The sequence below is a fragment of the Cyclopterus lumpus genome, chromosome 4 (assembly GCF_009769545.1).
Source record: "Cyclopterus lumpus isolate fCycLum1 chromosome 4, fCycLum1.pri, whole genome shotgun sequence".
Classification (NCBI taxonomy): domain Eukaryota; kingdom Metazoa; phylum Chordata; class Actinopteri; order Perciformes; family Cyclopteridae; genus Cyclopterus; species Cyclopterus lumpus.
The window spans coordinates 20,329,509-20,351,337 of NC_046969.1; the positions used below are offsets into that span (position 1 = coordinate 20,329,509).

Sequence of the window (21,829 nt, forward strand, 5' to 3'; positions counted from 1 at the left end):
TCTCTCGGAACGATTGGTTAGAGCGAGGCATCTCTCGGGCCAATCAGAATGCGCAAACCGACCTCAAACAAGGAAGAGCTTTTAAGGTGGAACCGCCGAGTTGCTGGCGCGCTCTCCGACAGTGATTGAGACGTGCGCACACGGTTAACTTGAGTTTCCCTCGTGGTTAAAGCGTGTTGTTGATGTCAGAAAAAGTACAAAACACGCGCAGTTACTCAACTGACAGGTTGCTTGATTCAAATGTAAGTTACATCGTCTCCAAATATAGTTGTTTTCTGGTTTTAAGGTCAAGGTTAATGTAAAAATGCTGCAGTTGTCTTCATATCTCGCGGATTTGTAAACTACAACTACAGAACAGCACTTTGCTAAAACATCAGCTCCAGGTGCCCATTTAGTAGCTCTTTTTTACACTGAAGGAAACTGCCATTCTTTATGGACGTTCCAATTTAAACTATATAAAATATCATCTTAATGAAACTGCCCTGTGCAGTTTGACCTCCCGGGACCTCCTGGACCCTTCATTGTAGGCCCCGTTCCTCAGAGGAAGCGTGAGCGTAATAGTGTTTAAACATATAAATAATTGATTGCTGACACAAATGACTGGTGCTACTCTGCTAGAAATGTGTTCTCCTGCTATGAGCCGATGTAATGAATGCACATTAGTGAGCAGCTTACTATATCGTTTGGTTCTGCTATTCACGGCTCGTATATGTTTTGACTGTACCGAGCATTCTGCTCCTCTTTGCTTTAGGTTTCGCTGACCTTCACTCTAAAGATGCTGACTCTCCTCTGTGGATCCCCTCAGCCGGTCTCCCTGAACCTCCTCATGTATCACAAAGGCAGAGGTCAGTAAAATGCACTCGCTTTCATGTATTCAAAATCTACAGAGAAAACTGCAGTGGCTCATTCTCTGTATATCACTTTGGACAATTCTGTGTAAAACTGGTTATAAATATTTTCCAGTTCTTTTTCAACAGTTGATTGTTTAGAAGATATTTGCAATTAGCATCTTTTGGTAAAAGGTCGGAGCTGAAAGCAAACACATCCCGACATGCTACAGATCAAGGCAGTATCAAAAACACAGAATACAACCGCACACTTTGAAGCTCTGAAGCTTTGAAGCTTTGTAGCTTTGTAACTTCGGGTCTGTGTTGACGTCTGTCTGTGTGTTTGTATGCCCACCCATCTGTGTCAATAAACCCGAGTGTGAGGAGTCGGGGGAATAATTACCTGCATAATCCTTTCTAGATAATGCTGATTAGTACAATGGGCTACATGGGGAAAGGTGGTGTTGGTGGTGGGGGAACCATTGAATGACGGTGTGTTAATGTGAAAGAGCAACACTGAAAGAGAGATCTTGAATGAAGGCAGATGGGAAGAGGAGCAGGAAGGAGGAGGAGAGATCGCCAGTCTGCTCCAAAAATGGAAATGATTCATCCTGTGGGAAGCACCCATTTCCTCACCAAATTTCACGGCAATCTATCCACGAGCAATCTATCCACGAGCAATCTATCCATGAGCAATCTATCCATGTTAGCACTGTTGCCTCACACAGCACGAAGGCCCCCGGGTTTGAACCTCAGGACGGCTTGTGCTTTTCTTTGTGACGTCAGCTCTTACACTCTCTGTCTGCGAGGGTTTCCTTTCACAGACGGCAGACGTGCAGGTCCGGTAACATCGAAACTCTAGGTTTGCTTGGTGTGTCGGCTCTACGGGAACCTCTCGTCCAGTTTGCTCCCGAGGTACTCGCTGCCTGTGCGACCCAGGATAAGTGGTACTATTTAGATATTATGACGTCTTCATAATGCTCACATGATTTACTCTACGAGTCTCAAACGTTTTGAATTTGAAACATCGGCGATGACGAACGTTGCCGGCCTGTGAGACCTGCCGTTTCTGCACTTGGGGTCGTTCATTATTAGTTTATTTTTTAGTGGGGTACATTGACTTAAACGGCCTGACTGTCCTTAAACGGCCACAAAGTAACTTTTGTTTACATGCATAGTTTCTTATTTAAAATAGTATAATGCTCACTTACCGTCAGATAGTCGGAGAAAAGGCCAGAATTAGTCGCGCTGCAAATTCAAACAAACTTAACTGACTTTTAATGTGTTAACATAAGCCAGCATTAGGTTTCCCCAAATGGATCTATAGTGTTTGTTAATAGACTGCATGGGATAATAGGATGTCTGTGGTGACCTAAATTGAGGATTTGGGGCTGCCCCCTGGCTAACCCGCTTGTTATCAAATGCAGTTTCTGTCTTACTGGAAACCCTCCACGGATGCCAAGACCGACTGTGTCCGATTCCACAGCGCCGGATTAATGGCTGTTTGATCAAGTTCAAAGGCAGAGCTGCCCTGGATAAACTCATTATGAACGGTGCCAAATGGCGACTGGGCCAGACTGGTGGACTGTACATGGAATGGCTTTAAACACCAGGTCTTAGTGGGTCCAGGTCCATTCTGGGCATTCCTGTAAATAGCATGCGCACTGTAGCCGGCAGTCCAAAGTAGGTGGGAGACGTTGTTATCTTGCTGGAGCTGAGATATGTGTGGGCTGTTACAGTCGACTTATTGTTTTTGACGACATCTTTGGCGGTGAGTGGTGAGTCTGTCGTGCTTCTGCCGTTTTGACAGATATCACTAAACAATGTGTGGCCCCTGCTTGTAATGCCATTGTAAGTGTAGCACCCTTTTTGGCCCTTTAAACCACTGTTGCTGCTTAGGGAAAAGAGAAATGAGCCACTTCCTGTGTGGTAAGTGGGTTCCCCCCCCCCCCCAAAAGACCACCTGGAGGGTGAGAATAGCAAAATGTAAAAGTTAAATTATTATAGCATCCTGTGGGCTGGCAATAGAAAGAAATAAGACGAATATTTATATAGAAAAACATTTATATTAACATATGTCATAGTCATTATATCTTATGTGATATATGTTTACTGTTTAGAGAGGCTGTATTATAAGTGTGATTCTCATCAACAGTCGATGTCCCTGAGTGAGACACTCGGTCATGTGTGTTTCTTTAAGCACGGGACATCCAGCATGCTGCCCCCTTGATTATAACCACAGTCAACAGTCTAGTGTATATATATATATATATATATATATATATATATATATATATATATATATATATATATATATATATATATATATTGCAACTGACATTTTTGCTGGTTCATCTGAGCTAAAATGTACTTGTCACTTGTTAAAATGCTGGCCTGTGTATCTGAGTTGTTTTCGTGGTTTCACTGTGTGTCCAAACCACAGAAGAGTCGCTGGACACATTTAAAAAAACAAAAAATGTGATTGAAATAATAAATGCAAACCAAACAGAAATGAAGTGTCTCCATTCACTGTCTACTGTGTCGATAAAGTATAATATTGATCAGATTTTTCTGTTGTTCAAGTGTCTGTTTGGGAGGATCGACGTATCGCGGTTTGACGCGGCGATGCACGTATACACAGTCGACAAACATCTGGATGCCACGCTGCCTCGGGCCGCTTCCTGGGGAAGGTGTGAGCAATCAAATCAGTTCGCTATCGCATCCCAAGTGTGTTTACACCTGCATTTATATGCGATAAAGCATGATTGGATAGCTATCCAATCATCCGAGACGCATTTTAACGCAAGGTGTAAACTGGGTAATAAACTTATCACTCTGAGCAACTATTGTGTGTGTGTGTGCGTGTGTGTGTGAGTAACTAGTGTGTGTGTGTGTGTGTGTGTGTTTGTTTGTGGTGTGTAACACGTGTGTCCACATAGCTGTCCTGAATTTATTTATGAGTGTGTGTGTGTGTGTGTGTGTGTGTGAGAATCTTGATTCATATCAGTTTGAGCCTAAGTCTTTGTGCATGACTGATTGCTTTGTCTGCCTGACCACAATTGAAAAGGGATCCATCCATCCCTCTCTCTCTCCCTCCCCTCCCTCCCTCTGTTACGACTGGTGTCTCTATCTCCTCAGTTCCACCTTAAGAGGAGCTCGCGCAGCCTGTCGTGTTTGTGTTGGAGCCAACAGGCACAATATATTACAGTCTAGGGCTCGCTGCTGAAAAGCCCACTGGATCCTCCACTGACCTGCTGTTCTTTCCTGCTTTCCTCTCGCGTTTTTTCTTCTTCTTCATTTAGATTAAAAACAAAGCTCTCACTCACTCTCTCTCCCCTCTCTCTCTCTCGTCCTTCTCCCCTCCCTCCTTCTTCTTCTTCTTCTTCTTCTTCTTTTTCCTCCTTGTTTTCTGCGGCAGCAGTCAAGGTAGAGGCTCCAGTGTGTCAGCGAGGAGGAAACTGAGTGTGTGTTTATGTGTGGACGTCTCACCATTAGACGGCCGGGTGAAGGGGCACCGGGAGAAGAGGAGGAGGAGGAGAGGGAAGCCTGCCTGGATGACATTACTCGGTGTCACGTCACTGCGCGTGGACCTCGACTGAAGAGAGGCACTGAGAGGAGGAGGACGAGGAGAAACTGAGACTTTGCTTTCACTGGGAAAAGAAGACGGAGCAGGAGGAGGTGAAGTCCGGCGATCCGGTGTATCATGACATTGTTGGACGGATTAAGCACTCTTCAGTTGTGTGTGAACAGGAATTCGCCGTAGATAAAGAGAAGAGAAGAGAAGGAGGAAAGAGAATCTGTTAGAGCAAGGACTGGACTTACAGAGTGTGTGTGTGCGTGTGTGTGTGTGTGTGTGTAACCGGTGGAGGGCAGAGGAGTGGAGGGCCAGGGGACTAACCTGGCCATCAAACGGACTGGCAGCCTCCCCTCTCCTGGGATCATGTACCCTCAGGGCAGGCATCCGGTAAGTACCTCCTTATGTCTCCTTCTCCTGCCTGTCTCACTTTGTTTCCTTGTCTCTCCATGTATGTCTTTCAACTCCAATCTCTCGGTTGCTTTTTATGTCTCAGATTCACCTTGTCAGTTGTCCCCCCCCCCCCAACACCTCTCTTTTCATCTTCTCCCTGTCTCTTCATGGCTCCCTGCTTGTCTTATCTTGTGTTTTTCTTCTCCTTACTTCCTCTTGGTCTCTCCTTGTGCCTCTCTTCCTCTTGGTCTCTCCTCTGCCTCTCTTCCTCTTGGTCTCTCCTCTGCCTCTCTTCCTCTTGGTCTCTCCTCTGCCTCTCTTCCTCTTGGTCTCTCCTTGTGCCTCTCTTCCTCTTGGTCTCTCCTCTGCCTCTCTTCCTCTTGGTCTCTCCTCTGCCTCTCTTCCTCTTGGTCTCTCCTCTGCCTCTCTTCCTCTTGGTCTCTCCTTGTGCCTCTCTTCATCTTGGTCTCTCCTTGTGCCTCTCTTCCTCTTGGTCTCTCCTTGTGCCTCTCTTCCTCTTGGTCTCTCCTCTGCCTCTCTTCCTCTTGGTCTCTCCTTGTGCCTCTCTTCCTCTTGGTCTCTCCTTGTGCCTCTCTTCCTCTTGGTCTCTCCTTGTGCCTCTCTTCCTCTTGGTCTCTCCTCTGCCTCTCTTCCTCTTGGTCTCTCCTTGTGCCTCTCTTCCTCTTGGTCTCTCCTTGTGCCTCTCTTCCTCTTGGTCTCTCCTTGTGCCTCTCTTCCTCTTGGTCTCTCCTCTGCCTCTCTTCCTCTTGGTCTCTCCTTGTGCCTCTCTTCCTCTTGGTCTTCGTTTTTTCCGTTCTTTCTGTCTGTCTTTTCCTTGTCGTCCCTCTCTTGTGTTTAGTTATGAGGACTTTACTGTTACATGAGGAGAGAGACGTGAGGGAAGTATTAGGACTAAAAGATTCCCTGTTGTGTGTAGATACTCACACACACCCACACACACACACACACCATATCCCTCTCTGTCAGCTGTAACGGTGCCTTTGAGACACATAACTTATCTTATGAAGGTAAGGTAAGAGAATCCTTTATTAGTCCCACAGTGGGGACATTTGCAGTTTAGTTGTCTCTAGGTGTGCGTGTGTGTGTGTGTGTGTGTATACGTGTCTGAGTTTGTGTACATGGCGGCATGTGTGTGTGTGTGTGTGTGTGTGTGAAAACAGATCTACGCATGTGAGTAAATTTGTCAGTACAACTGTCAGCTGTCCACCTGCTCATTTTGGTTTCCAAGCACACACATACACACACACACACACGCACACACACGCACACACGCACACACACGCATGTGCCGTTTAATTGATAGTTCATTTCCATCACCACTAAGAAAGGTTGTGAGTGCTTCCTCTTCAATACTCCTCTGAGGTCCCTTCCCTCCTTCACTTTAACCCTTCATCAGGGGGGACAATTTGCCATTAATTTACCTGCCGGGATAAAATAAAGGTTCCAGGCAGAGACTAAAAAGCATCGAAGGATGAATGACAGCTTAGGCTCAGTCTGGCTGAGGCCGGTGGTTTCACAGGGGCCCCGGTCCGGTTGCTATAATCAGATTTGGTTGTCAGTGTCTTTGTATCTGGTACAAATGGGTCAGTGGCCACTTTGCCTCGCAGCCAGCCAACCACTCAGTCAGCCAGCAAGCAAACCAGCCAGCCAGCTATCACACAGAATTATGAATGACATTTTCACAAGAGGAAGGCATGAGGAATCAATTATATGTACAGAGAGAATGCTAATAAGCCAGCCGCTGGAATAAAACGGAGAGAGAAACAGGAGAGAAGTGAAAAACAAAAGGGAGAGAGTGAAAGATGTAAAAGCCAAGAAAGATAACGAAAAAGAAAAAGGGAGAGAAATAATTCTTTAGAAAGGCCGGGGGGTGGAAACAGAAATGAAAGATGCAAAGGGTGAATGGAGAGTGTGAACAGCCCTCTGTTCTCTCCTTTTAGAGGCGTATCAGAGAGCTTCCTGCTGCGATGCTCCGCGTTTGTGATAAAGTTCAATCCCAGATTGAGCCAACTCCAACCGATCGATAGCCTCCATCTCTCTCCTTCGGTCTCTCTTCGGTCTCTCTTCGGTCTCTCTCCCTCCTCTCGCTCTCCCCCCTCCTCTGCAGCCCTCCTCCTCTGCCAGTGGAACTTTATTTCTGGTGTTGCTATGAAATGTGATCTGTGGCGAGGTGTGAGGGTGCAAAGAACAGTTGTGTGTGTGTGTGTCTGGGGGGGGGGGGTTACAGGCTGTGTGTATATACATTAGATACATACATCTGTATGTGTGTGTGTGTGTGTCCTTAAAAATGCAGAACAGGGTCACTTAATATACAATATGCTGTTTTTCCAAGCACAGCTGGAACCAAACCCTGTCCAAACTCCCTCCTTGCTGGTGCATCTGAGGAAGATCCAATGATTTTAAGAGTCAGTCGGCTGCTAGAGAGCGTTGCATTAAAGAGCTGATGTTGCCAGAAAATAAAATGCATGAGCTTGTTGTTTTTGTGTGTTTTTTTTGTTGTTGGTTTTTTCGAAATCTCAGCTCGTTCTTGATTGCAACAGCGACGGATCGAAATAGTCTCTTCTGGCAACTCCATTACCACAAGATTATAACGTCGCTTTGGCAGAAAGGGGAACACTTGCTCATCGTTATACAGTAGAGTATACAGTAGAAGCTGGAGTTGATTTTCATATCATAATTGATTTGACTGGCTACTTTAAAATGGAACAAAATTGGCTTAAAGAGAGAACAGTCATTTGTGTATAAATGGTCGGAGGTAAATGTAAAATATACGTCATATGTAGTTAATCTCTTTTGGATCGAACTGAGCGAATACACAACTACACACCTGTCACCTGAGTGGCTTCCTAGTTCGCTCGGTAGCCTTGATGTGTCCTTGTAGGTGTCAGTCAGAGATCACAGCCTACTTCCTGTCAGCGACAGACAGCCAGGGAGGACAGAACTGCCTCGAATGACGCTCCTTTCAACCTCACCGTGTCCCTTTCGGAAATGAGAAGGAAGGTCTGTCAAGGCCGTTAAAGCAGTGTTATTATCTATTATTTTATCAGAGAAGAAGTCAGACTTTGTTCTTCTCGCTCTCTAGTAGAAAAAAAAGCGGATTGGCCAAGCGAGCGGCGCTGTAATTGGTTTCACTGGATTTCTGTGAGTGTGTGTGTGTGTGTGTGTGTGATTACTTTTTATGTGTCTATGTGTCTTTCGTGCTTCGTTAATGGACACGTTTGTATTAACAGTGTGTGCGCGCCGGTGTGAACGTCTTCTGTGTGATGTTCAGTTTTGTTTTATGTATTCATTTGCCCTTATGTCTTGGTGTGTGCACCATGTTTGTGTTTGTTTGTCCTTGTGTGTGTGTGTGTGTGTGTGTGTGTGTGTGTGTGTGTGTGTTAGAGAGAGTTCAGATCTGGGAGAGGAAGGGGAAAAGAGAGCTGTGGTTTGTGTGCACTGGGTCAACAGCAATAACAATAAATAATGTCCCGGCCCGACCTCGACTGTTGCTGCGAAGGTACAAGCCCCTTGATTGGCTGCCACACCCCAGTGACGGAAGAAGAACGAGAGGATTTATTGTGTTTTCATGGTTAAGAAGACATATACTAACTTAAGCGCTAACACAAACGCCTCTTCTCAAGCGGGCAGGTTTCTGTTTGTCTCCCGGCACCTTTACTTTGAAGTAACTTTAGCTGTGATGCGAATATGCATTTAAAGCTGCCGCTCTATGTCTGTAGTCTGGAGACTACATAAAGAGAGACATAGAAGTGTGAGACATAGAGAGTGTGAAAGAGATAGATTGTTGTCGCTCTATCGCAACAGTTACGTACAACAAAATAACACTCTGGATGCATAATTAAATCTGCTCCAATCATTATTAGTAAATCATGCATGGACATCATTCATGCTTTGGCCATGGACAGTACGTCCTGACTGTAAAGCATCTGTTGAATTATCATCAGGTGTGTGTGTGTGTGTGTGTGTGTGTGTGTGTGTGTGTGCGCGCCACTGTGTGTGGCACAGACTGAGTAACTGTTGGAAAACCGTTGCAACTGAAATGTATAATGTATAAGAGTGCTGTGGAGTGCCTCCATTTTTTTTGGCCTGCAGTAGAGTCACACTTCATTTTTATGGCCAAGTAAACAAACTATTGCCAAATATGTGGCCACAGACATCACATATGCTCCATTAATGAGGGCAGAGCCACTCGTAGTGTTTGGGACTTGTGTGTCTTAAAGTTGGATTTTGATGTGTGCGTTTGTTTGTGTGTGTGTGTGTGTGTGTGTGTGTGTGTGTTCACGAGTATTCACGAGTAGATGTTGCAGTTTCACTGGTAGGACATGCTAAACGTATTAGTGTGTGTTGAATTGTGTCAGTAAATATACATTTCTTTGGACATGCACTGTTTGCTTTTCTGTATAAACGGGACCTTTTTTTTTTGTTGGCACCTAGCCGTGTAGGGCAGTTTGTTTTCCCCCAACATTGGTGGCTGTAATGAAGCCATGTACGGTAAACAGCGCAGCGGATTGCTGTCGCCTCCCACGGATGACGTACTCCCAGTTCCTTTTGTCCTCGTCCTGTTCACATTTATTTTCATTCGGCATCGCAAAGGCAACCCTGAAAAAAAAAGGCAAAAAGTCAGCCGACGACTGTAGAGCGGCGACCCACAGGACAAGCACAAAGTCGCACAAGCAACCAACCACAAAGATTAAGGCTGCTCTCTGATTAAAGGAAACGGGCCATTTTCTATCCTCAAATCCTGTGTTCTCTCCTTTGTCATTAAAAGAAACGATGAGAGCGAGGCTTGGATGGAGTCCAGAGACTCTTTTGGCTGCCAATCTTTCCCTGATTTGTAATCCACCGCTGGCTTAGTGGCTGACTGAGTGAGCTGCCGCGTTCACCGACTAGCTCTCTGAATGGCTGACTGGTTAACTAGCTGGCTGTTTCAATCGGTGCTCTGGCTGGCACGCCGATTGACGGGACTGACTGACTTATTTACTGACTGGTTGGCCGCCAATTTAATTGTCAAACTGAAGGACTGACTGGCTGGCTGGCAGAATGAGTGAGTGGCAAAGATGTCCGTTGGTTCCCCAGCGCAACAAGAGGAACACTAACTCTAAGTGAGGTTCTGCTGTTGGGAAGCCGGCGGGCGCTCTCCAAGTTATCAAAACCTTCTCGAGAGGTCTGTGGAAATGCAGACAAAAAAAACGTGAGGACGTCTTAAAGAGATGGATGATGTGTAACTTCCATTCCCCGCAGCTCTTCTCCAACCTCTCAACCACACACAGTCCAAAGCCAATGAGCTGTTGCTTATGTTCATTGCTGCTCACTTCAGCAGACACAAACGCACCGACACACACTCGGTGTTTCTCTATCTATTCGCGTGCCTTTTTCCTAAATATTTCACCAGCCACTTATTATTTCATGCGCTCTCTGAATGTGTCTCTGCATGTCTCAGAGAGACACGGGGCGAGAGGAAGAACAAAGGGGCTAAGGAGGAGAAGTAAAGAACAAAAGGAGAGAAAAGGGAGGGAGGAATGAGACGGAGCAGCATGTGAGAGGGCACAAGAAAGGGGGAAAAAAAAAAAAATATTTTGTTTGTGGGTGTTTTGTTCGAATGAATCCATCCATGCATAGACATGCCTGCCTATACCGTGTGAACACTCATGTGTTGATGGAAAGTGTGCCAGCGGCTAAACAGATCAAGAGAGAGAGAAGACAAGCAGACAGACATTTCTGTCCCAATCGCTCCCAGACCGGCGTCTGTTTCACGGTTGCTTTCTCTCTCGTGCAGCGCTGCAAGTGGTTGAAAGACAGGAGACATTCCTGTGACGGAGAGACGGAGAGACAGAGAGACAGAGAGACAGACAGATACTCAGACAGACAGGTGATGGTTACGGCCAGTGGCTCCCACCTCCATCCTGTTATGTGATACAGAGCAAAGGACTTCATCCGACACTCCTCCCCTTGCCCCCCTCCCCCGGAAGCTAATCCTTCCTAATTCTCTGCTTGCCCGTGCCAGCTCGGCCAAATTGAGATTGACTGCTGTCCCACGCGGTGTATATATGAGTGTGTGCGTGTGTGTGTGTGTGTACCGTTTTTTTTTTGTTAAGCACAAGGGACCCCCCTCCTCCACCTAGATTAACTGGATCAGTTTTGGGTTTCAGAATCCCCTATGCTGGATGCTATGGCGCACACACACACATGCACACACACACACACACGTACACACACACACACTTACACACGCACAACAACAACACAGGCGGTAGGCTGTTTTTTGGCCCATCGTGACGCACTATTGGACCCCTAACCGTCTGGGCTGCCATCTGTCACAATACAGGAGAGACCAGATACAAACAGACGCACTCCAACAACAAATGTTAGTTCTGGTGTACATACGGCACGACTTTATGATGCCTCCATCTCTGTAAACACTGCAGAAGGATGCACATTTATCCACTTAGATCACTCCATTTTACCTGCTGAAGTGTTCATGAGCAAGACACGGAGTCTCCTGTTATTACTAACAGGCGTGAACTAATTTAATATCAGTTTTCCATACTCGTCTCTTTATTATGACAGGCGGAGCTCGGCACAGGCCGTGGATATTTCTTCTCATGCCCGAGGACCTTATCTGTACTTTTCATTTTATTTCTGCTCATAAGAGGTTTCACTGCTCCTGGATCCTGGGTCCAACTCATTCGAGAAAAAAAAGGTGCAATTGGCGAATCAAAAGAAAGACATTTTGGTGTCTTGTCTCGCAGATGAAAGAAATTAAAATGTCTCTCATCAGCACGCCACAGAAGACGCCATGTTGACACCAACGGTTGTCACTCGCAGATCCCTTGTATAATCCTGATCTGTGACTATGGGCTTTGTTATATGACTTAGTGCTGCTGATGTAACCCGCCAGCAGCACTCTATCTGTGTGCATCCGCGTGAGTGTGTGTCTGTGTGTTCATGTTTTCATGGCAGCAGATGGTGAGAGCAGCATTACCACAGACGGATGGACGGTGCACAGGGTAGAGCAACGAGGCTGTGTTGACTACAGCAAAGGCGGCATTTCTCTCTCTCTCTCTCTCTCTCTCTCTCTCTCTCTCCCTCTCTCTCCTTCCCATCCCCTCGGTGTCAGACGGATGAATGGCTGGCTATCTCTCTCAGTCAGCAGCCATGCTGCTCTTTCATCATCTGTCTCTCTGCTCGTTCTTTCACTCCTCTGTAAAGATGTCAGACGAGTCTATCCCTCCCTCCATCCCTCAGTCCATCCATCCTCCTGTCTGTCAGATGAGTATCTATCTGTCTCCCCCCCCTCCCCTCCCCTCCCCCCTCCTCATGAATCCATCCCTCCATCCCGGCTGTCCCTCTCACTGTGGCGCTGCGTGTTCTCTGACTGAATCTGCATACGCAGTAGTGTGTTTGTTTGTTAGTTTGTGTGTTTTTCGGTGCGCTCATGAGTACGTGGGCGTGTGTGTTTGTATCTGTGTGTGCCAGATCACTATCTTTCCCGCCCTCCTCCCCTCCCTCACCAAGTGTGTGGGGTGTGAATCAAGGTCAGTGGGGATCTGTTGGCAGCCCCCCCCCCCCTGCCCTCCACCACTCCCTCCCTCACACCCACCCACGCACACACACAGATGGTTTGTGTGTATAGTGCCTATCCAGCCATCTAGATGTCCCTGCTATCCCTGCCTCAGCTCAGTTTAGCTCAGCTCAGCTCGTCTGCGTGGATTAATTACTGGGGAACCCACCGCGTCCCTGACCTCCACCGTCGGACTAATTGAAATCTAATTGAATTGTGCTTGTCTAGACTAATGAAGCCCCGCCACTGAAACCGCCAATCTTTTAGCCGTGGCTGCAGGCCGATAGCCACCCGTTGTCCTGGTAGAAAGACTCACTCCATATGTGTTGTGACTTAAGATACTTGAGGTATTATATAGCTGAGTACATCCTCTCCAACCAAAACACATCCCCAGCATTTCAAAGCTGCATTTTGTTTGTGGCCCTAAATCAAGGTGAAAGGAAACTTAACGTCAGAGTTGCAAATTCAGCCAACTATTTTCTAATGAAAGTAGCGAGCCAAAAGGTGCTAAATCCAAAAGGTGCTAAATCTAGTGAGGAAGTTGTCCAGTCGGCAACACTGACAGCCCCTCCCTTCAGACCTCCCTCCAAAGCCCTCCCACAAAATTATCATAATGAAGGTAATCATGCCTTCATGCCGATCTTGCCTTCGCCATAGCAGGATTCGTAATTTAGCATCTTGTGTTGCACAGAGGAGGAATCACTTGTCCGCCACTGCCGGGAGCAGGGTCCTGTCCTCAGCTGGGGTGCTTTGGATTTGGCAGGGTGCACTAATCATACAGTGGATACGCTAATGAGATGTCCTTGTCTTTGCACTAGAAGTGTCAGAGGGAGGTCTGATGAAGGCGGGATAGACTGACAGGTGATAAGGAGTGACTAAAAAGAAGTGGCAGAGACACCTGCCAGTCTGAATCCTCCTCGGGGCTAACAGTGGGAGTCCCACACTGCAGGTAAAATCCGCTAATCCAAATTGGGAGAAGATACTTCTTCTCCTCTGAGGATCCACAAAAAAAACCCCAACCACTTCTGCTTACTTTCGTTTTTTTCCGGACTACAAACTAAGCCCCGGTCCCAAACATGAACGCCGTCAAACATCAGTTCCCCTTGTTTGTAAAACGTCATTAAGATCATTGAGGAAGAGGCCGGCTGTCGAAAGCGCTTTAGACGGACATGGAGGGCTGGCGCTGGAGCTAAGGGAGCGAACCCCAGGGAGCTGCTTATTTAGTTGGGCCTTCTTTAGCTTTTAGTAGGTGAGAGACGGTGCTGTGATTCCCTATAAGTTATTCATTTGACGTTTCCTCCCTTCTCAGCTCTTTGTAGGCTGGAATACATTAGCAACCTGGCAGAGTGGAGAGGATGGTAATGTGGACGAGAGGGAGAGCAGAGGAAGAAAGGTTGGGGGTTGTGGAGGGAAGGAGGAGAGTCATTAGAGGAGGAGGAGAACAAAGAGAGAGAGAGAGAGAGAGAGAGAGAGAGAGAAAGAGGACACGTCTTTATGATGTGTGGGAAGGGGAAGTGACCTTCCCTCTCACTTTCATCTTGGCTTTTTTCTCCCCTTGCCGTGCTCCCTGACGCACGCACGCACGCACGCACGCACGCACGCACGCACGCACGCACGCACGCACGCACGCACGCACGCACGCACGCACGTACACACACACACACACACACACACACACAGTTCAACATATGCACACATACTTAACTGTGTGGCTCAGGCTTATGCAGGTGCACATGTGCTTACCCAAATACATTACGGACACAATGCATACCGTCTCTTCTCTTGAGCAGAACCCCCCCCCCCCCCCCCCCCCCCACACACACACACACACACACACACACACACACACGCCTCAGTATCAGTTTTTCATCTTTTCCTTCTCTCCTTCTTTTTCTATGCAGGTTCCCCTACAACCCGGCCAGTCTTTCAAGTTCACAGTCCTGGAAACTCTGGACCGTATCAAGGAGGAGTTCCAGTTCCTCCAGGCTCAGTATCACAGGTACACAGACACTGCACACATACAGACATATACACATACTGTATGTCCACACGGCATTTAGAAATGTATATTTTAAAGGTTAACATAGTTCAGGTCTTTCGTATATTCTCTACACTACATGTAATAATTATAGCATTTCACAGTTGTAAATGGAAACATTCAGTGTTTGTGAATGACATGAACTGACAAGAAGTAAACATGAAGCCAATCTGTTGCCTAGCAATGCAATTCTGTTGAAACTGTACAGGTACGTTGTCATTCAGATCTGTGGAAGTCAGTGTTTTCGTCAATAAATGAACCAGTAAACGCAATATGTCAGCATGCAAGTGCTTTCCTTTCATCTTTATTTCTTCAAATTGAATCTATTCTAAACAAAAGAAATCTCAAAGCTTTACAAACTTCTGTAACTTGTAATCTTTGCCTAAATCTACACATTGCCTCCATTGTAATAGGTACACCTTGACAGTAATTAGGGAAATCCAAAAGGGATCATGTCTTTAACCTACATTCACTTCATCAGCGGTACCTCAAATACACTTTTTTTTATATTCACTGTTTTTTAGTGCAGAGATTTCCAGTTTCTCCTTTCGTATTAATAAAATTCCACAAATCTTTATTTTCATCGTATGTTAAATTATTTGTGCTCAATGATCTTTCCATCACACTTTGTTACAGCACAAGTTGTGGATAACTGAGATCGTAGTTTCCAACATATCAAAGGAAATGTCATGAAGTTGAGGTCTTTTTAAAAATGTTCTCCAGCTGGAGGTCACTGATGGTCATGTGATCGTATGGCTGACCAGAGGTGACTTTGGTCAGGAGAAATAAAGCATCCAGCCTCTTGCTCACACTTCAGTGGGCATGCTGCACAGCCTGCTGCGATACAGCACAAACACACACACACGCACACACAAAGATCTATTCACGTGCACTTTTAATGTTTGCATTGAACACAAAAAAACTACAATTTCCTTAATGTCACATTAATAAACCAACTGACTTACCTTTAAAGTCAATATCAAGTTCCACTCTACCTTTACTGAATATTGGCCTGATAAGGCTACTGTTATCATCTGGAACAGATAAATAATGTTAATAATGTATTGTTGCGCATCTGAATGTTTGAATATGAACACATTAAAGTTTTTCATCCAATGGTTTAACAGATATTCAGGACATCTGAAGCTGTTCATGTCATTTTGTGTACTAATTAAAAAGATTAGCACAAATAATTTAGATTCGTAGCTGTAAACCAGCAATTTATTTCTGTGTGACAAACGGATAGATGTGTAACTGCAAACCTGATGTGCATCTGCAGGTCTTTGATGTTTAACTGCAAACGTTTGTGAAAATCATCTTTTATGCACTCACACATTGGAAATTGTTTGTGCAAATGTTTTTTATTTGTTCACAAAATGCGACGCACAGTGAAAAATCTTCATACAGATCTTATTTTCCGAACAAAAACATCTTTATCTATTTGTTCAGATATTTTTCACAAATTCAAACAGTGAATTTGTTTGACCAAAACACAGTTGATACAAAGCGACAGTACTTTTGACCATATTTTGTTTCCATAGTAATTAAGCTTTTCCTCAATAACAAGCACATTTTGATTAGTTTGCAAGCTTTGTCCCATTTCATCCATATGTGACTAATGCAATTTGAGTACTTTGATGTAAGTAACCTTGTGCAGAACACAATAAAAATGCACAAACCCAACATGAAATATGATACTTTGTCGGGACCTTTTTGCGCTAACCCCGCATGGAGGTGTGATGAATTGCAGCGGTGAATAGGACACACCCTGCTGGCACTTGCTACTACGAAGGTGATATTTTTCAGTGTCACTTTTAGCAGTAATAGGTAGCCCGACCGTGTGGCTAAGAATACTTTCTGTTGGTATCCTTTCACAGCCTTAAACTCTGTGTGACCTCTGCAATATACAAGGTCCTGTGGAAATTGTAGTTAATTTCCTTGGATACAAATACACCATTTAATCCGTGTGTCCTTTTTTTTTCGTCCTCGTGCAGCCTGAAGCTGGAGTGTGAGAAGCTGGCCAGTGAGAAGACTGAGATGCAGAGGCACTACATCATGGTGAGTCCAATCAGAGCTCTACGGTGATGTTTTAGTCTGACTGGGCCACTCAGAAACTCTGAAAAGAGTCTGATGGGTTCCTACATGGGAATTACCATCAGGGGCATTGAATCTGTAGCTGGATTTACATTGTTTAGTGTTCGTCATTCAGAAGTATAAACGTAAGTTTCTTTTGCCACTTCTCTGTTGTTCCTCTCAAGATGTTGCTCATTCCCTCTCACTTCTCTGTTTTAACTCATTTAATTTACTGTACGTACCGAGGAATGACAAAGCAATAGACATATTTTCCAAAACCCACACACTTCATGATATACTTTATGATATTTAAACAGAATTGAAATGACCATGATTGAAACATCCAGTTTGTAATCAACACCTCTTATAAATGGCCATTATTTAAAAGTCCATTCAAGTTACTTAAACCAGTACAAAACCAGTATAATATGTTTTTTTCCCCTGCGTTTCTTGCACACTATTTGTCATGCTCACTCATACCTCTCTCTGAAACGTACCAGTCTTTTCTATATCTCTTCTCATTTTTTCCCTCCTTCAGACTCAGTCTGTGTCTCTTCTTCCTCTCTCTGTTTTCTCTCGTGCGCTAACAGCCTGAGCTCCCTCTGCGTCGGTGTGTCTGTGCGACTAAAGGCTCACATGTATCGTAAGCCTTCGTCTGTGGTACAAAACCCGCGCAGAGCCGACCAGAATACGATATGCACCATCTGCTAAGCTGCTCGCATTTCATAAACCTGGGAGAGCAGGCGGGATCAGGGCCGTAAGCTAGATAGACACACAGATGGGGGGGAGGGGGGGAGAGAGAGAGAGAGAGAGAGAGAGAGAGAGAGAGAGAGAGAGAGAGAGAGAGAGAGAGAGAGAGAGAGAGAGAGAGAGAGAGAGAGAGAATAAATAAAGAACAGATAAAACACAGGAGACACAACATACGCACTTTCATTCACTACACTCACACATGCACACATTTGTTTTCCTGTTTTTTAATGGGACCTTTCCAGGCTTCAACTAATCCTTGTGCCTAATAAAAAAACAAAAAATGTCAAAAATGACATCAATATTAATGTATATATTATAATGTCTTATACATTGTAGTAGTTACAGCAGTTAAAGTGAGATTGCTCAACTTTTGTGGGAAGAAAGTTATTCTTAAGTAATTCCCCAAGATATCTAGGCAGAATGAATTAAAGTATGCAGGTTCACCAGAAACTCCTTCAGCTGCAACTAGCGAGGCCTCAGCAGCCCCCTGTGCTCTTTTATTGCAGTTGCATAACCAAAATACAATTTTCAATTAAACCTGTACTGCTTAATAACAAATCCATATAATTGCAAACACTTGTTTTCTAACAGACCCTCAATAGGTCTGTTACAAAACAGAAGGACTGAACTGACCTCATTTAATAAAAAATACCCTTTGCTTCCCTTTTCAAAGTGCTAAAAAGAATTGAAGAAAACCTCAGACTAAAACACCCACTTTCCTAATCTCAGGCACTCCCCATTATAGCCGTGCTTTCACAGAGTGTGTGGAACAAACAGTCCGGACCACCACCGACCTTCAATCCTCACCACTCGATCTTATACAATAGGTGTGGTGGGAGACCGGGGCAGTGGATGACATTTGATCGGACTTTGTGCATATTAAATGTCGTGGTCTTTGTGACCACTGCGCCATTGGTCAACCAAGGAGGGAGTGAAACGGCACAATAGTATCGGCTGTTATATGTTGTATTTAAGTTCAACGCTGAGCTTTAACAGAGGACTCTGGCAGGAGGTCAGGGAGCTGCAGGTGCAGATGACACATCCATATAGGTTAGCTTTGCAGATGGTTAGCACTCCAGGCTATAATATTTGAATTGATGGTCACTGTCGTGTAGTGGCTAACACGGCGCTACGCTACTTCATAGGCATGCATGAGAAAGAGAGGAAGGAAAAGAGGGAGAGAAAATGAGAGGGAAGGGAGTGAAAGAGAGGCTCAAAGGGAAAGATAGCTTGAGAGAAAAAAGGCTCAGCGAGTGTCAGACAGAAAAAGAAAACATCAGGGAGCTGCTGTGGGGGGTTGGGGGGAGGGAGGCAGAGAGAAAGCGACTAAAAGAGGAGTGGGAGAGAGCGATGGAGGTAAATGAGAGAGATACAGAGGGAATGAGAGAGTGGGGGGAAAAAAATGCTGCAAAAGGAATGAGAGAGACTAAATGAGAGAGAGATACCAGGGGACATAAATGCAAAGAGGAGAGATGGAGGGTAAAAAATAGATGCTGCGGAGGGATGAGAGAGAGAGAGAGAGAGAGAGAGAGAGAGAGAGAGAGGGAGAGAGAGACCAAAAGAAAGAGATAGCGATGTGTTTGTGTGTGTGTGTGTGTGTGTGTGTGTGTGTGTGTGTGTGTGTGTGGCGGGGGGCGTGAAATGAAAGAAAGAGGGAGAGAAAAAAAAAAGAGAGAGAGAGGGTGCACGCACAGACACGTAAATAATGTGAAGCAACAACGGACTCGCTGCGCCCACAGAGGAGATAACCCAGAAGGCTATATTTAGCTCGTTAGGCCTGTCATCCACACTGAGGCCTGTTTCCACAGGCTGGGGCTCTGCTCAACACGCTGCACTGCTCCCGCCTTTACTATTCATCACTTTTAAGCTCTTTAGATACCAGGGTGAGGGGCTTGGGAAGCAGGGAGATGGTTGTACAGGGCGATACAGGGCAGATGCATGTGTGTTTTATATTTTAACGCTTTAACACCTGAGAAGTTATGACCATTTAGAAACTGCGGGGTTTACTTTTCTTCTGCGAGGTGGACGATCGCTGAGTTTTTTTTTCGTGACAAAAGTGATTTAAAAAAAAAAAAATTCTTTTGTTATTATTCGGAGAGACACGTCCGCTCACAGAAGACAGCACACTATCAGTCGTTGGAGCAGACGCCCAACAACATGTTCACGTTAAAGTGACGGTGTGCTTTCTCAGCCTCAAGGGAGAAAATAAGGAAGTTGTTACCAAGCCACAGAGTCCCATCCTGGTACATCCGACGCCTTCGCCAGGAGATCTGGGTGTCAGATTTTGACACGGGAAGCCGCTGTTTGCTTCCCGTTTCCTATATCTGTGAAGTTTTATTTGGAGGGCATGTTGCGTATCGGATGCAGTCTCTTTTGTATTTTCATCAGAGGAAGTTTGAGTTTTTGTAGGCACTGTGCCAATGTTGACTTTTTCCGATCGTCAGTTATTCGAGTCACAACTCGCTTACCAAGGAAATGTTCTCGTTAAGCAAAAAAAAGCAAATATCTTAAAATCTGATGAATAAAATATGTCCATTCGTTTACATCCAAAATGTTAAGGTAGTTCAGGGGCTTCCAGAAATGTCATGTGACATGTGTTATTTTATGTGGTAAGAACCACGACCAGTTATCTCATCTAACAGCAATTTAAATCACACTTTATATGTTTTTTTGCCGATGTTTCATGTTAAAGCAAAGAGGCGTTTTTTTTTGTTTTACTCTGCTGATGTCTCTCCTTATGGGATGGAACTTTGGAAGTAGTAAAGTTAATTTTTCCTCCCATTTGCCACTTTAATTCTATAGCTGGCAATGTGTAAGTTGTACACATTTCATGCTTGGAGAGATGATGCCATAACCCTCTCAAATGTGGAGTATTGCTACAGTTAAACAGCACAGTCAGGTTTGGGAGAGTGTATTTGTATGTTTGGAAGACCCGCTCTCTGCATCTTTTTGGATGGAATATTTGATGTTGTCTGCTCTACTAGACTGCTTCATTTCTTTGTATGCGTAGAGAGACATTGGCAGTGTGAAACTTTAACGATAGCTGCAGACACACATCAAGTCACACACATTGAGTGTGTGTGCGTGTGTGTGTGTGTGTCTGTAGGCGTCTTGCTTTTCTCCTCTTGTTGTATTTATAATTCATGGCGCTCAGATTTCACCGCTCTCCTGGAATTCCGCCGGGTATTTTTAAATGAGGTTGCATTGTAGCGCCGGCTAGTCAGGGGGCGTGGATGTGTCGGTCACATGCTAATGCGAAGTCTCCCGCCTGGAGAGCTGGGTTCACCCCTGCTGGATAGAAGCCGAGATAAAAAACGTCTGTCTTGCATCATAAAACCCCCAAAAGTCAACATCGTGATCCAAAAACAGCATTATGTCAATCTTTATTTCTTGTCCCTTCTTTTTTTCGCTGCCTAGATGAAGTGGACTGTTTAAGACCACTTGAGAACACTTTGCTGACTGAAGGTTTTACAGTCGCATATGTGTTGTAGTTCAGTTGCTGCCCTGGTTTTCTAAATGTCTTTCTTTCCATGATGACATGTCTTCAGAAACCTTTTTTTGTTCTGCAGCTATTGTCTCCTTCCTACCGCCAAGACTCAACTTTTGGTGTGTGTGCGTGTGCGTGTGTGTGTGTGTGTGTGTGTGTTTGTGTGTGTGTGTGCGCGCGCGTTAAAGTGGGATACAGAGGCCCTGCAGGGGTCTGAGACAAAATATCGTCTCATCAAATTTCATGATACAAAATAATGACAAGATGAAACGCAAGATATTTATGTGCGTTGTTGAGCCTGTAGAGGGTAGACAATAAGGCTGTCACTTTTTTTTATCTGAAATTGAAACACGAGCCAAAAGAAATGACATTCAGTCATTCAATGGATCTGGCCACAATCACAATTTACAGAGAATAATCATAATACCAAAGCATCTGAGGAATAACCTGTGGAAACATTTTGGATTTTACAAATTATGAATGAAGGTAAGCCTTCCAGGAGCAAGACCACAACAACAAAGCTAGAAGTCACATGTCAGCAGCCTATTAACCTGAATGAAATGCCATTTCGTTCCATTTAAAGTCTGGACATTGATTCAGAGGTCCTGACGCGGTCGACACATCGTTCAAGTGAGGCAGCGGAGGCAGCGCTGAAGAACTGATGTGGTTTAGGATTCCACAATGTCGTTGAAGATTAGGCAACGTGGGCTGTGACCAAAAGGATTTAAAAGACCTGCCGTGTTAGTTTTCAATAGACAGTAATGCCACAGTGAAGGTTGTGCAAGCATCAAAGTTCCAACATGCGTAATAATGACCTGCTGTTGAGTCATCATAATTGTCTTAAGCAATTCTATAAATATCTATTTATAAATGTAGTATAATATCGATATTATGACTTAATATTACAAAATGAACCCGAGGTCTTGTTTACACCTTCTCACATTCAGAAAGAGCAATTTGTTGCCGGTCATAAAGTAACAATGGTTCAACAAGGTGGCACAAATACTCAAATATTTCGTTTTTTTTAAATCTTTAAATCGATATTATAAATGTATTATGTTTTTTTTTACAAAATTGCCTGAATGTTTTATCTTGAAGCCTGTAT

At 44.8% G+C, this 21,829-nt stretch overlaps 1 protein-coding gene across 3 annotated transcripts in view; it reads left to right on the plus strand.

The window, feature by feature from the left end:
* Positions 1-4,019: 4,019 nt before the first annotated feature.
* tle2b (TLE family member 2, transcriptional corepressor b) overlaps positions 4,020-21,829 on the plus strand; it is a 69,545-nt gene continuing 51,735 nt past the window's right edge. For 2 of the 3 annotated variants that reach the window (XM_034530263.1, XM_034530265.1), the window contains exons 1-3: positions 4,020-4,791; positions 14,278-14,375; positions 16,409-16,472. In XM_034530263.1, coding sequence (XP_034386154.1) covers positions 4,768-4,791; positions 14,278-14,375; positions 16,409-16,472 — 186 coding nt within the window. In that variant the 5' untranslated portion in view covers positions 4,020-4,767. The remainder of the gene's footprint in view (positions 4,792-14,277; positions 14,376-16,408; positions 16,473-21,829) is intronic. The other variant, XM_034530264.1, reaches the window with a different exon arrangement.